This window comes from Kryptolebias marmoratus, linkage group LG8, assembly GCF_001649575.2.
Source record: "Kryptolebias marmoratus isolate JLee-2015 linkage group LG8, ASM164957v2, whole genome shotgun sequence".
In the NCBI taxonomy this organism is placed as follows: Eukaryota; Metazoa; Chordata; class Actinopteri; order Cyprinodontiformes; family Rivulidae; genus Kryptolebias; species Kryptolebias marmoratus.
The window spans coordinates 28,324,777-28,339,486 of record NC_051437.1 but is presented as its reverse complement, the minus strand read 5'-3'; the positions used below and the strand labels follow the sequence as shown (position 1 = coordinate 28,339,486).

Genomic DNA, 14,710 nt, shown 5'->3' with positions numbered 1-14,710 from the left:
GGGGGGGGCTGTTTGTTAAAGAGAGCTGGCTCAAACACATCGAGCCAAACAGTGAGTCAGTCTGTCAGCATCTTCGTTTCCACGCACGCACATGCACGCGTACAGAATGCACCGCGGCCATGCAGGAACAGAGAGAGGATGCTGATGAAGAAGTTTCTGCAGAATATCAAAATTAAATCTTGCAAAACGACAAAAAAAAAAAAAATAAATAAATAAAAGGTGACGTCCCGGAGAGTCAGCAGGTCAGAACAGCGTGTGATTGGTTGGACTACTGGAAACAGAAGGTGATTGGTTCAAAGGCCGGAGCGAAGCAGCCCTGTGGCACACAGAGAGGCAGCCGGGTCATGCTGAATCAGATCTGTGTCACGAATGCTCTCTTCCACTCTCCTACACACACACACACACACACACCAGAGTGAGTTTCATGAGTGTACTCAGGTGCGTTATGCAGTGCAGGAAACACATTCCTCTGCCGCAGCAGCTCCATGCACCCATCCCTCAAACCCAAACAGAGGAAAAAAAAGAAGCAGCATGAGCTCGAAAGAAACAAAGACAGTTCAGTGCAAATATACCGACAGACAGACTGGCAGAGGCAGGCAGAGCCCTACATAGAGACCGTTTGGCCAGATGAGATCAAAAGAATGTCGACTGCAACGCCGAACTGTGATGATGGGAGGCGGATGGTCAGACAGCTGAATGGAGCTGGTCAAACTACGAGGAGTCTCTATATATGACTCTGGCTGGTGTCAAGTGAGAGACAGACAGACAGACGGACAGACAGACGGTCAAGCAGTAGCTTCAGTGCTTATCTGTTTTTCCAAAGAGCCTGTCAGACAGAAAAACACCTCATGCAGACTGAGAAGGTTTCAGAACGTTACTTTCTCACTTCATCAGTGCTTGGCTTGTTTGCATTTTGTCTCCGTGGAGAAAAGTAAACTTTCGAGTATATGACGCCCACAGTGTGACTCGAGGGGTCAGGAGGTCAGGGCACTGCTGTGTCTCCCGCCCCTTTTCCCTTTTCCCTCATTCCCTGCCGGCTTTTTCAGCAGCGCTTGATGGAAAAACGATGATGGTTAAAGTTTGGGAAGAAAGTAGGCGCTGCAAGGTCGAGAGGCTGCTGTGTGCAAAACAACTAAAGATGAGAAGAGCTGCAACATAAATACAGGGAGAAGCTGTGAGGTAGATGGCGGGTTAACGGCTCGACTTTCCTGCTCTCTGCCACTCACATCCCATTCAGGGAGCGAAAAACTGAGGCAAAAGTCTTTGTTTGGAAATAAAAATGATAATAAAAGTTTAAGACAGAGCCCAGGAGCTGAAATTAGGCCTAAACACTGTAGTCCCTGAATCTTTCCTGACCAAATAAACTCAGGAATCAGAAGGCAACTCAAGGCAGACGGAAGCATGAAACAGTCTGCTGCCACCAATCATCCCTGCACCTTTTACAATCAGCTGGATGCAGATTCGTCAGGAAACACCAGAACTTAGCTTCGTACGGCAGCAGGCCACAGATGTGAGGGTTCACCCCGCAAAGGATTCTGGGTACTGGAGATTTTGCAATGAATGGCGCTAACCGTGGACAAGCAGCAGCTCAAGGAGAGAGGTGAGTAATAAGAAATGAGCCCCTTTTTCTTTAAGTTTCTTTAAGTCAGTATGCAGACAAGTTGTGTTTTTATTATTATTGTTGAACAAATTTATGCTGCGTCTGTACATTAAAAATGTAAGATGGTGGTGCTTGTTATGGCGTCTTTATTTGTTGTTTGACTTTCATTTCCAGAGAAATCACAATGATGCAAAACATCCAAGTGACGGATGATTGTGAAAGGATCTACAGATCGTTTATATCTGGTAATTAAAAGTTCAAATAAATGCATTACATCATAATTTTACTCTCTGGGTTTCAGGACTCCTAACTTTTCTGGAAATTATTTTTTTTTTACATTATTAACGATGTTTCTAAGCACCGAAATCTGCTGAAAACAAGTTAATTAAGAGGAAATGAACGAGCCAACGTTCTAAGAGCATGCAGATAATTAATTTTAGGCACTGGGCTGTTGGCGTTTCGAGCATGTTTGCGTGCCGACATGAGCGTTAGTACGACTGAACGCTCAGAGCTGCCGGCGTGGCTGCAGACGCTCGGCCCAGTTAAAAGTTTCTGTGCATGAATAAAACAACACAGTGCTGAAAGATTTGCTGATAAAAAAAAAAAGAAAACACAAAAATGTCTTCTGACGTATCCTTTGAGTATAATCAACTGTTTTAACTCGAAACAAACAAGAATGATGATGCGTTTTATTTGCCCATGGGCTGCTTTTCAGCATGAAGTGATTCAGAGAAGCAAACCTGCGTCACATAAAACACAAAGTTAGTGCTTGCTCCTCCACATCCCCCCCCCCTTATTTGTTTGAATCCATTTGGTTTCCCATCAGGGAACGAGCCGAAAAGAAAAATGTGTCACGGTCCACATTTGGACATAACGAGCTCCTCAAGTTACGGTGAAAGAATTGAAAAAGCAAGCAATGAGCTGGACCTCTACATCCTTACTTCCACTCCTCTGATTATTACTTTAATCTGGTGTGGCAGCCAATCCAATCCTGCAGCTCTGAACGATAATAAAATGGTAAAACGTCGTCAAACGGCGAAGTGAAGGATGTGTCTTTTTTCCAATCATGGATAACGAGGCTGTCAGCAGCGCCGACTCGAGCCTCTCTCTATTTCTACACCTACAGGTGATGGAGAAAGGTGGGGAGGAAGTCAGCATGGAGTGGAATGAGGTGGGGGGGAGGGGGGAAGGTGACGGAAAGGAGCAAGAAAGGTAAGGATAAGCAACTGAGAAGGCAAATGAATACAGTCAAACACAGAGACATGCATGCACACACGAGTCAGACTGCGGCTCTCCGATATGTCAGCAAATGCACGTTGCTTCTTAGCACGCTTTCAAACAGACACACGCAGAACTGACGTACAAAAAATCAAGAGAAAAGATGAGGGATGGTAGCTACTCTAGTAAGGACATGGGAGGATGACAAAAGGATGAGGGAGGAGATTAAAAAAAGGGGGTAAAAGACAAAAAACGGGGAAAAAACTTACTAAATAAATCTTATCAGAATGCTAAACGAGAGCCTGTATTTAGATCCGTTAAAATCTAAATAGCTCTACGAAACAACAGCTCCACACATGAGGAACATTTAGAGGACATTTCAAGGAATATTTCTTCAAACGGGAACCCTGTATCGTTTCCTAAATAAAGAGCTGTGATGGAGAGAAAGGATGGAGAAAAACAGAGAGAGAAATCAGGAGTTTTTGGAGACATCGGGGGGGCCGAACTTGTTACGTCGGAGCTGGAAATACTGTGACATAAACAACCAGTTGACAACATTGCAGCACCGGACAGAAGTGAGAAAGGAGAGCGAGGAGGAAGGAAGCAAGAAGACGGAAGGAAGGAAGTGTTTCTTAACTTTAATCTTGGAAACAGCAGTGAATTATGGGGCTTTTATACTCGAAGGTTTACAGTTTAGAAATTTGCAGAAGCCGTATGAAAGCCATTTGGTGATGAGTATGGATTCTGTGGCAGTGAAATATAATATATCATTTTAAACCACGTGATTGTAACATCAATAATGTACTGTTTTGATTTTTAGAGAAAAGAAACGAAAGCACTTGTTAGAGCAGAGTAAAAAACCACGGGAACCACGCTTGACCTCATTCACAGACAGAGAAGTGCAGGAGGAGCCGCCGTTTCCTCCCCGAACCGTTTTCAGAGTCGCTGTTCTTTCAAAGCAACCGGACGTTTCACCGCGTGCAGAGAGGGAACGGCCGGCCGCCTCCTGCACCGACATTCAACAACAAAACAGACTCGGGCCTGAGGCCGAGACTGGGTTTGGACCAGAACCACACAGCTGGTCAGGACTGGGTGCTGTTCAAAAAGGGAAAAAGAAAAAGAAAAGAAACAGAGGAGGCACAAACACGAGCAGCGAGCGAGCCGGAGGGGTCACAACCATAGAGAGTAAAAGTACTGCAGTCCACGTGCCGTGCAGCAGTGTGTGTGTGTCTGTGAATGGGTGTGTGTGCAGGTAAATGTGTGTATGTGTGTGCATGCTTTCGGCGGACTCACTCCCAGGGGCTGGGCTGGTATTGGCTGTTGCGGTGGAGAGAGCTACGTGAGAGGGGGTAGAGATAGTGTTTACGTCGTGCAGCTGACTGAGCACGGAGGAGCGCCGTCTCACCGCTCCCTGAAACGAACCGCTTCGCTTGAACGTGCTCACTACCTCCATCTGCAGGACAGAGACAAAACAGCAGCATGACTCAGTGAGGGCCGAAGGTCCGGCCCGAGCGTTTGTTTGTGGCTAGGACCCTCTGAAACGACTTTTCTGTCGCGATTAAAATGACAGAGATCTTTATAACCTCCTGAATATCCCTGTCTCTGTGTGTGTGTGTGTGTGTGTGTGTGCGTGCACGAGTTACTGCTGTCTGCACACTCAGACCAAACAAAAAACTGTCCACACGTTGTAAAGACAGGCACTTAAGGAGAGAGTCTGGCCTGGCGCGCTTAGGAGGCGCATGTTGACGCTGTCTACCGTCCATTCCCACATAAAGTAGTCAGATAATCACGTAAAAGCTTTAAGCTGAGCATTAGCCTCCACACACATTTATATACGTATACAATCACAGCATTTATCTCCTCTTATGGCATTCATGTGGGTCTAAGGTACCACTTCCGTGTCATTTTGTGAAGATTTGGGCGGAACAGACATGTAAGCTGTGTTGGAGAAAGAAAAAAAAAATAAAAACAAACTCGGATCGTTATGTTTGGCACGTTTCAGAAAAACCAGCACAGACTGGATGAGATAGCCTGACTTTTGAAGAGTAAGAACAAATCAGACAGAGCTTAAACTTCTCTACACCGTTCAGAAGGAGTTCTTCATCTCTTTGCAAAAGTCTCTTCAGTTAGCATGAAAAGGCCATGATGCTGGCAGTTTATCTGGGCAGCGTCACGTTCCAGAAACAGCTTTTAATTTACGCTTTTCTGTCATCCACCCCAGACAAACTGCTCGTGTTTCATGGTCGAGTGAAGGTTCAGGCTGAGATGTCTGCGTGTTTGTGTCACTTCCTGTTGGAGGCACAGGAAACCTTCAAACAGTACCTGGGTCTGGATACGGTTGAGGCCTCGGAACCAGAGGATCTGCCCGCGGCGGAGCTCTCTTTCAGCGCAGTCGATCTCCTCCTCGTCCTCTGCCAGCTCCTCGCCTTCCTCCTCGCCGGGCTCCAGGCCAAGCCCCGCCTCCTTCAGACACGGCAGCCGCTCCGTTGGCACCGTGGCGATCACCTGTGAGCCACATCCGTTGTTACGCTGAGCAGCACAAGCACTTACATCTGAGTACCGAGTATCAATACGAGTACTTCTAAATTCTATTACACTTCTTAGAAATCCTTTGAAAACGTGTCGGGAAGCTCGTGCTCAGATCCGTATTTTCCCAGGATCCTCGTCTGCACAGTCAGACTGAAGCCGATGTCACCATCACTCCACATGGAGGCTGCTTCTGATTCTTGTGACTTTTAAATAAAAAAATTAAATAAAAAAACATGGCTGCCCCTCCTGTATCGCCTGACTGCTCAGCTGAGAGGTGACCTGTTATTGGTATCGGTGCATCCGGAGTATCAAACATCATAAAAGAAAAGTGAAACAAATATCCTAAATAAACACAAACCTCTACATTTAAAGGTTTACTGAACCGTTGTTCTTAGGAAGGAAAACTTCGACCTAATTCTTGTGTTTCCATCTTTATAAGAGACGCTTTTAAAACGAATCAAAGTTTATAGAAATAAATACACGGTCAGGATTATGAGAAGCAAAAATTAGCTTTAGGTTTAAGTTTTTTGGCTTTTAATTCAGTTTTTTAAATGACACACCTGTTTATATTTAAACATTTTTCATGTAAAGCTTCTGTAAACGAAACATACGGCTGCATTAATCAAACTGCTTGTTGAATATTTTTTGTTTAATTGTCACATTCTCACTGAAAATGTTTTTGTACTAAATCTTTTTGAATGCTTGGGAGAAAAAGAGCTCAGAATAATGAATAAGGTTGTTTTGTTCATCTTTCTCTTGAACTGAATATGTTTTCTTGCTCTGAAGAATCCGCCTCATCTTGCATCAAAGATGGCAGCGATCTGAGAGGATTCTTGGAGGTGAAAACAGGTGAAAACGGGCCGACGCTGACTGGCCGAGGAGCTGCTCACCTGCCCCCAGAGAAGCTCTCCGACGCCCACAAACAGACACCAGAGCCACTGCTCCACGTTGAGAGGGGCGCAGCTGAAGGGTTTTCCTCCCCACTGCACGATCACAATCTGCAGAAGAAGAGCAGCCAAACGAGCAAACAAAGCGTGAAGGAGGGGAGAAAAAAAAAAGAAAAAGAGCAGCGCTGCATCATTACCCCCCTCAGAGTTGGTGCTGTAAAAATAATTATCGAATTATCACAGCGAGGGCTGCGAGAAGTTTACTCATCTCAGCTCGAACCGTCTACGCCGATTGGTCGAGAAAACAACGAAACTGAAACGTGCGCGTTTAATAACAGCTGATGTAGCGTTCTTTCACACCAGTGTGACGCTTCTGTGAAAGAGTTGTTTTAAAAGCCTGAAAAACAATTAAAAAATGGCTCTTCTTTGGCTGATAAGTTACTGATTATTGACAAAACATCACTTCAAAGTTTGACTAAATTATCCTTTTAAATCTCTGCCTGCGTAACCAAACCCAGAAAATAAGCGATTTATTGTCTGTTAGCAAAATATCTCACAAACCAGTGGATGAATCCTAATGAAGCTTTCAGAAGGTGATCATCGGAAGCACGTCTACAACTTCTTAACTCTTCAGTTCAAGATGGCCACCTCGGCTAATCCACGTCGCAAACATAAAAATGTCTCTAACTCGGCCGGTCGTGCAGATAGAGACTTTAAATTTGGTGTGGTAGTAGCTGAGACTCATCCCTGACAGGCACGCTGAGAGCTAACAAATCACGCAAAGCGTTTGGCGTGAAAGGTGGCGGGTGATATGCGATCCTTTAAGAAATGCTGTGTCGTTTTCACACAAACCTCCTGTTACTGATAACCAGTGGTGGACAGTAACGGAGTACATTTACTTGATTACTGTACTTAAGTACATTTTTTGAGAATCTTTACTTTACTTGAGTCATTTTTTGGGGGGGAACTTATAACTTTCACTGCACTACATTTCCAGGAAGCTGGTCGTTACTTCGTGGTAACAGATTCAACCTTAAACCTCGGCTCCATAGTGAAAGTGTGAGGAGAATCAAGACTCTGTTTTGGTGTTTTTAGACAAAAAATCCTTTTTTTTTGTTGCATTTTTATGCTGAAGTTCTTTCCAGGTGGTGTAGAAGTTGCAGCAGAGCGTTTCTACGCGTCGATACATCAGGCGGTTTCTGAAAGTTACAAGTTTCTGCAAAATTACTGATATTAGAACATTTAATGTGTATTTTTGAATACTTAAGTACTTTTAAATGCATGTACTTTTGAATACTTTGAATACTTCAACACTCAGATTATCTCACATTTAAAGGAATTTATCAGACTGAAGCGAATCTGCAGCCGTTTTTAACGGCAGCGTGACAATTTACACCAGGAACGAGGCTCAGCAGATAGACCTGAGTGAGGGCGTCAAATATGATCCTTCCTACCAGCTGAGTCGTTCTCTTTCACCTCTCTGCTTCCAGTCTTAAACTTTCTGAACCTTTTTTAAAACCAGACTGTAATTCTGTCAGCTTTGAAAAATATCTCTTTGTTTGCTTTCTTTTGTTGCGTTTTTGTGTACTCAGTTCGCTGCTCCGTTGTTTTAGTTTTCTCTCTGTTCACCACGAATAAGTTCAAACAACGATCCTTCAGAAGTAACGTTTTAAAGACTCATTTTTGGCATTTTTCAGCCTGAGGGACTGCTTTTAATCTTTCTGTCCCAGGAAGATGAGACAGAATAGTCTGAGCTGCTGCTGCTCGTCTGTCTGAAGAGCAAAAATTAGGATTTTTATTTTTCCTGCTTTAGGGAGCTGTCAAAAAAAAACATTTTACACATAAATCTGTTGCTTGAGATTACTTATCAGTCCCTCCAGGATTTTGCGGGCATTTTTTGTGATTGTTGCAGCTAAAATGCCTGATTTCGCGGGGCATTTTCCTAAAAGTTGTGATTTGTTTTTTACTAAAATCAATAAACAACCATAACTTTTAATATATAAACCAAAAATCCTTCCTAGTTTTGTAAGATAATTCCCAACAAATATTGACATTCCCAAAAGGTGCTTTATTTGAGAACTTTGATAGCTTCTAAACTGACATTCATGAGCATTTCTGGATTGTCCCTGGTCTGCAGCTCTCCTCACATGTTTTGCAGACACAAAGTGTTTGTCGATGCGTTTATGTTCCATGATTACACTGCAGGACGTGCAAAACAGCTGCAGCTGGGGAGGAAACTGGTTTGCTGAAATCTTTGTGGGCAAATGTGAAGCATTAGCGCACATTTTGGCTTCGGTCGCTGCTCCTGCACGCTCCCGGCATTCTGATGTTAACAGGAAGTGACGTCACGTGTCTTCTTCCTGAGTTATTTGGGGTTATTTTGTATTCCACGCTACACAAACCCACAAAGAAGAGACTAGACCACAGAAACGGTGGCGAATCACTTTAGAAACAATAAATATTGGGTTAAAGTTGCGGGAAAGTTGCGGTGTTTTGGACAAAGTTGCAAAAAGTTGCGATTTTGCGTTAATAGTTGCGATCCTGGAGGGTCTGACTTATATCCTGTTAGTAGATTTACAACAGAGCAATCAATCTGTTTACTAATAATCTGCATGTTGAGCAGACAGAGAAGAGTCTCTAAGAGCGTCACATGTGATTCGTCTCCTTCCCTGCATTTCCACTTTGTGTCCTAATGTCCTCTGAATAAATGAATAAATGTAAAACACCACTAAAGGGCAAGACATGAAGAAGTCGTTGCACCTGACCTGCACAGCGAAGGTCCCCAGGACGATGGTGCAGAAGATGGGATTGGCGAATATGCCATCGAAGACGTTCCTCTCCCCGTGGATCTTGCGAGCGTTGATCTCGTTGAAAAGCTGCATGAGGACGAAGGTGTTGAAGATGATGGTGTAATGCTCCGAGGGAGGGGAGTGGAGCGGGGCGTTGCGGCCGCTGTCGATGTTAAACATGCGCTCGCCTGGAGGGTGAAGAGCAGGGAAAGGAGAGCAAAACGAGACGGTTTTTACAAAAATGTGTTTCGCCTCAGATATCTGAACACTTGGTCACACGTCGTCGAACACAAGGGTTGTGTCAGTGATTAAATCTTGATCCAGTTGTCATTGTTTAAAATTTTGCTCTGATCAGTCGTTCTCGAAGCTTCTAAACATTTTAAAGACAACTTTTAGAAGCCACTCATTCCCTGTAGGTAGTTTTTTTTATCTTTTGTTTGTTTTTTTAGGTCTGACACATCTTCTTTGTCCTCTGCTGTCCCAGTTTTCTCAGACTTTCGAAGAGCTCAGCTGTCCAGGACTGGACTGAAGTCACGAAGCAGCTAAACGTCCAAAGAGCTTCAGAAATCACTTTAACAAAAATGAAGAGTGGATCAAATATTTTACAGCAACTGTTGTGCACTTCTCTTTTTTTCTGTAGGAGGTTAAAATGTTCTGATCTGTTTCTATGTTTTGCCAACGCGACACCTCGTCGATACACAAGCAGGTTTCCTGCAGGGAGCTGGCGTGATTCTGTTTGTGAGTCGAATCTGAGCTGCATGTCGGAAGCAGACTCTTCAGGCGGACCTCGGGAGGGTTCTGTAACAGGAAGCCCGAAGCCGCTCATGTGTGCGTCCTCAAACGAGTGTGGCCAGGCCAATTACCGACAGCAGACATCCGGTGAGTCAGACCGCTGCTGCCTGGATGTATTTCTGTGTCGAAGGCAGAATTATTTTCTGCCACTATTTTTCAGTTTCACAAACAATCTGAGCCTGGACCCTTTTTTAGTTCGGGACCTCGGGGGTAAGAGGACATGTGGACAGCCTGTCCAACCTTCGGTCATTCCAGGACAACCTTCAGGAGACGGTTTGAAGCGTCAGATTTAGTTTTATATTTTCTGCTAAAATACAGAGGGAACTCAGTGGACACCAAAAAAACAGCTAAAAGCTAAAAGGACAAAATGCTAGCTAAAAGCCAAAAGTAAATAAATGTTAGCTTAAAGTAAGAAAAGCAGTAAAACTCTAACAAAATTAGCAAAACTCTAGCTATAAAGTAACAAAGTGTAAGTTACAAGCTAAAAGTAGCGAAATGTTAGCTAAATGCAAATGCTAAAAATTGCAAAACACGAGCTAAAACAGCAAAGTGCTACTTAAAAGTAGCAAAAGGTTAGCTAGAAGCTAAAAGCAGCTTAGAAAGGCAAAAACAGAACAAGTATCCTGAAGCTTATTTTAAAGAGAAAAGTCTTTCTGTTAGAAAAATATTTGTAAAAAAAGCTAAATGTTTAAAAAAATAAATAAAATCAAAGCACTTATTTCCTAAATGAGCTGAATGTTTCTGATATTTGAATGATTTCAACAACAGAGTCTGCAGAGGAAGTTAGATTAAATACATATAAAACAATGAGGGAACGCTGACTCAGCATTATTTAACTGCTGCAGGTCTTCACACAGACCTATGAAGAGGAGGGTGAAGATGATGATCAGCTGGTACACGCCATGGCCCAGGATGTTCTTCATCATGGTCAGCGAGATGAGCGGGTTGTTCCGGCCGTAGGGCTTTCTCAGCAGGAGGGCTTCCGTGGGCGGCTCGGTGGCCAGGGCGAGAGACGCAAACGTGTCCATAATCAGATTCACCCACAGCATCTGGACCGCCTTCAGTGGAGAATCCTGCAGAGACACGAGCCACCGAGTCAGAAACACTGTTGGAATGAGGCCGGCTTCTCACTGATCAGTGGAAAATCTGTTTAATATCAGTAATTATCTTTAAAATAACCATCACAGACACCTCAAACAGACCCTCCAGGAATTTGCGATGTTGCGATCGCAACTATTAACGCAAAGTCAAGCAAACCCCGCGAAATCGCAACTTTTTGCAACTTTGCCCAAAACACTGCAACTTTCCTGCAACTTTAACCCAATATTTATTGTTTTCTGCGGTCTAGTCTCTTCTTTGTGGGTTTGTGTAGCGTGGAATACAAAATAACCCCAAATAACTCAGGAAGAAGACACGTGACGTCACTTCCTGTTAACATCAGAAAGCCGGGAGCGTGCAGGAGCAGCGACCGAAGCCAAAATGTGCGCTAATGCTTCACATTTGCCCACAAAGATTTCAGCAAACCAGTTTCCTCCCCAGCTGCAGCTGTTTTGCACGTCCTGCAGTGTAATCATGGAACATAAACGCATCGACAAACACTTTGTGTCTGCAAAACATGTGAGGAGAGCTGCAGACCAGGGACAATCCAGAAATGCTCATGAATGTCAGTTTAGAAGCTATCAAAGTTCTCAAATAAAGCAGCTTTTGAGAATGTCAATGTTTGTTGGGAATTATCTTACAAAACTAGGAAGGATTTTCGGTTTATATATTAAAAGTTATGGTTGTTTATTGATTTTAGTAAAAAAGAAATTGCAACTTTTAGGAAAATGCCCCGCGAAATCAGGCATTTTAGCCGCAACAATCACAAAAAATGCCCGCGAAATCCTGGAGGGATTGCTCAAAGATCAATAAGGCGCCAAACCACAATGTTTGGCAAATAAACTATTCTATTCCTGATGTGTTTATGTGAAAGTGAATCTCTGGAAGTGTCAGGACATTGCTGCTTACATAAGCTAGTTCTAAAAATGCAATAAAAGCATTTTAGTATTTCCTCTGTCTCATCCGATGTGAGGTGAGTGACGCTTTCAGAAGTGACGTCTGCGTGTCCGCAGTGTGTGTGTGTGTGTGTGTGAACAGGGACACACAAGTGTCAGCATGCGTGTGCTTTTGTCCACCTGAGTGATGCAGGCCCCGGTGAAGGCCACGATGACAGCCACGACGTTGACTGTGAGCTGGAACTGCAGGAACTTGGAGATGCTATCGTAGACATTTCGTCCCCACATCACCGCCTTGACGATGCTGCTGAAGTTGTCATCAGTCAGGATGATGTCGGACGCCTCTTTAGCCACGTCTGTCCCCGCGATACCCTGGCAGAGATTGAGACGGAGCGAGGGGGGAGACGACTCATGACATGATTCATGTGAGCGTTCGAGCGTCCAAATCACTTCGGAGGGCGACTGGCTCAATATCGTGTTGTTCTGCCTCGAAGCGCTGCCACTTGTGAGTAAGAGCAAAATTTAAAGTATTCAAAACTCTTTCCTTTGCAGATAAAGTCGACATTTTAACTGGGCGTGTAAAATGGAAATAAAAACAGAATGCAAAGGTTTGCAAATCTCATAAACCCGTATTTTATTCCCAGTGGAACACAGTTAACATGTCAAATGTTTAAACTAAGAAATTGTACCAATGTTTGAAAAAAAAAGAGGTAGTTTTGAGTCTTAAAAAAGTTGTTTCAGGTCCACGTTTCCTGTCTTTTTAGGAAATGACAAGTTGATGGAGGTTTTCTTTACTATGAAACAATAATATTATAAATATTTGTCATTAAAATTATTAAACCACATTTTTTTGCAGCCTAACGACATAAAGAGTGGACATAAAAACGATGCCTTGGATCGTTATTTTTATTCTGTTTTTGGAAATATTGTGCAAATATAAAAAAAAAAACTAAATAAATAATAAAACTAGCCTTTCTGATTGCCACAACAATTATAAGATTTGTTATATTTTCTAATTATGTGTTGATCAAAGCTACAAAAAATAATATTTTCTGCTAAAATACAGAGGGAACTCTGAGTGGACACCAAAAAAACAGCTAAAAGCTAAAAGGACAAAACGCTACCTTAAAAGTAAAAGAAACAAAATGCTAGCTAAAAGCCAAAAGTAAATAAATGTTAGCTTAAAGTAAGAAAAGTAGTAAAACTCTAACAAAATTAGCAAAACTCTTGCTAAAAATAACAAAACACTAGCTAAAACAGCAAAGCGCTACTTAAAAGTAGCAACATGCTAGGTAAAAGCTAAAAGTAGCAAAAGGCTAGCATAAGCTAAGAGCAACAAAAAGCTATGAAATGTTGTGCAAATATAGAAAACATCTAAATAAATAATAAAACTAGCCTTTCTGATTGCCACAACAATTATAGGATTTGTTATATTTTCTTATTATGTGTTGATCAAAGCTACAAAAAGCCACATGCAGCTCCAGAGCCGCGGCTCTCAGATCTTTTTTTTTTAAGTTTTTGTCAAAAACACAAGACGAATGCAGCCTGAGGAGGCCTTTAAAAGCACATAAACATTAAAGGTGAATAATATATCAGGTTACCATGGCAAAGCCCACATCAGCCTTCTTCAAAGCCGGCCCGTCATTAGTCCCGTCTCCCGTTACTGCGACAACCTGCCTCTGCTCCACGATGCTGCTGTCGATGATGCCTGGACGCACGCAGGAAGGAACAAACCGGCTCGGGCGTGCACGTGTGTAAAATTTCAGGTGTCTGCGTTTCAGTGGCGGGGAGGGGGCGAGCCTCACCTTTAACCAGCGTGTGCTTGTCGGTCGGCGAGGATCGGGCCAGCACGCGCAGCTTGGGCCAGATTTTATCGATGCGCTCCTGCTCGATCTGCGCGGAGGAAAGAGAGGAGAGGATGGAGCGCGCGATGAGGAGGAGGAGGCGCCGTTTCGCTCGGCGTCGCTGCTAACCCTGAGCTCTTTACAGGATGTGATGGAGGAAGAAGGATCAAAGAGCAACAGTGAAACTGACTCTTACGCCAGCCACACAGAGAGGCTGCATAATTACAATTTACACACAGCGTAAATTTATATTCACACTCTTTAGAAAAGCAAAGGCACAGCACTAATCAGCTATCTATCCCATTAAGCATTCAAATTCAAATGATACAGCTAAATGAGTTGGATGAAAGCGCTGCCAGCACAAATGTTGCGTTTTATTTTTTACTACAGATGATACGACCACTTCAGGACAGAGTTCTCTGTAGTTCTGTAACACAAAGTAGGCGTCTTCTTGAAATTATATGTAAAGGAAAAGGATGTTATTGTAAAAAAAGGTTAAAAGCTGGAGGACTGGGCGTGTAACCCATAAAACTGGAGCTTTTTTTTCTTATTTAATTGTTTTCTGTGAAAAGCCTGGCAGTGCAATGATCACTTTAGTCCTTCTAGTTTAATTTGCCAAATCAGTGCTGCTCATTATCGCCTGCTGCCAGAGGCGATTACAGCTTTCGCTCCCGTCTGCGGGCAGGTGTTTTCATTTCCATACAGTTTCAGCAAAATATCTGATGAACCAATAAACTGATTTTAAAGAAACTCTCAGAAAGGAAAGAATGGACGTTCATCTACAACTGATGAAGGTTTGGAGTCAGTCGACCTTAGAAAACACATAAAAGGCTGTAACAGTTTTACATATAATCAGTCCCTCCAGGATTTTGCGGGGCATTTTCCTAAAAGTTGTGATTTGTTTTTTACTAAAATCAATAAACAACCATAACTTTTAATATCTAAACCAAAAATCCTTCCTAGTTTTGTAAGATAATTCCCAACAAACATTGACATTCTCAAAAGGTGCTTTATTTGAGAACTTTGATAGCTTCTAAACTGACATTCATGAGCATTT

The 14,710-nt window shown here is 43.0% G+C and overlaps 1 protein-coding gene across 6 annotated transcripts in view; it reads right to left on the bottom strand.

The window, feature by feature from the left end:
- Nucleotides 1-14,710, bottom strand: part of atp2b3b (ATPase plasma membrane Ca2+ transporting 3b) — a 54,217-nt gene that overhangs the window by 6,261 nt on the left and 33,246 nt on the right. For 3 of the 6 annotated variants that reach the window (XM_017438372.3, XM_017438371.3, XM_017438374.3), the window contains 7 exons: nucleotides 13,615-13,702; nucleotides 13,411-13,517; nucleotides 11,990-12,181; nucleotides 10,675-10,888; nucleotides 9,000-9,211; nucleotides 6,238-6,345; nucleotides 5,141-5,323 (listed from right to left, as the gene is read on the bottom strand). In XM_017438372.3, coding sequence (XP_017293861.1) covers nucleotides 5,141-5,323; nucleotides 6,238-6,345; nucleotides 9,000-9,211; nucleotides 10,675-10,888; nucleotides 11,990-12,181; nucleotides 13,411-13,517; nucleotides 13,615-13,702 — 1,104 coding nt within the window. Of the gene's footprint in view, nucleotides 1-4,111; nucleotides 4,272-5,140; nucleotides 5,324-6,237; nucleotides 6,346-8,999; nucleotides 9,212-10,674; nucleotides 10,889-11,989; nucleotides 12,182-13,410; nucleotides 13,518-13,614; nucleotides 13,703-14,710 lie in introns of all 6 variants that reach the window. The other 3 variants (XM_017438376.3, XM_017438377.3, XM_037976933.1) reach the window with 2 other exon arrangements.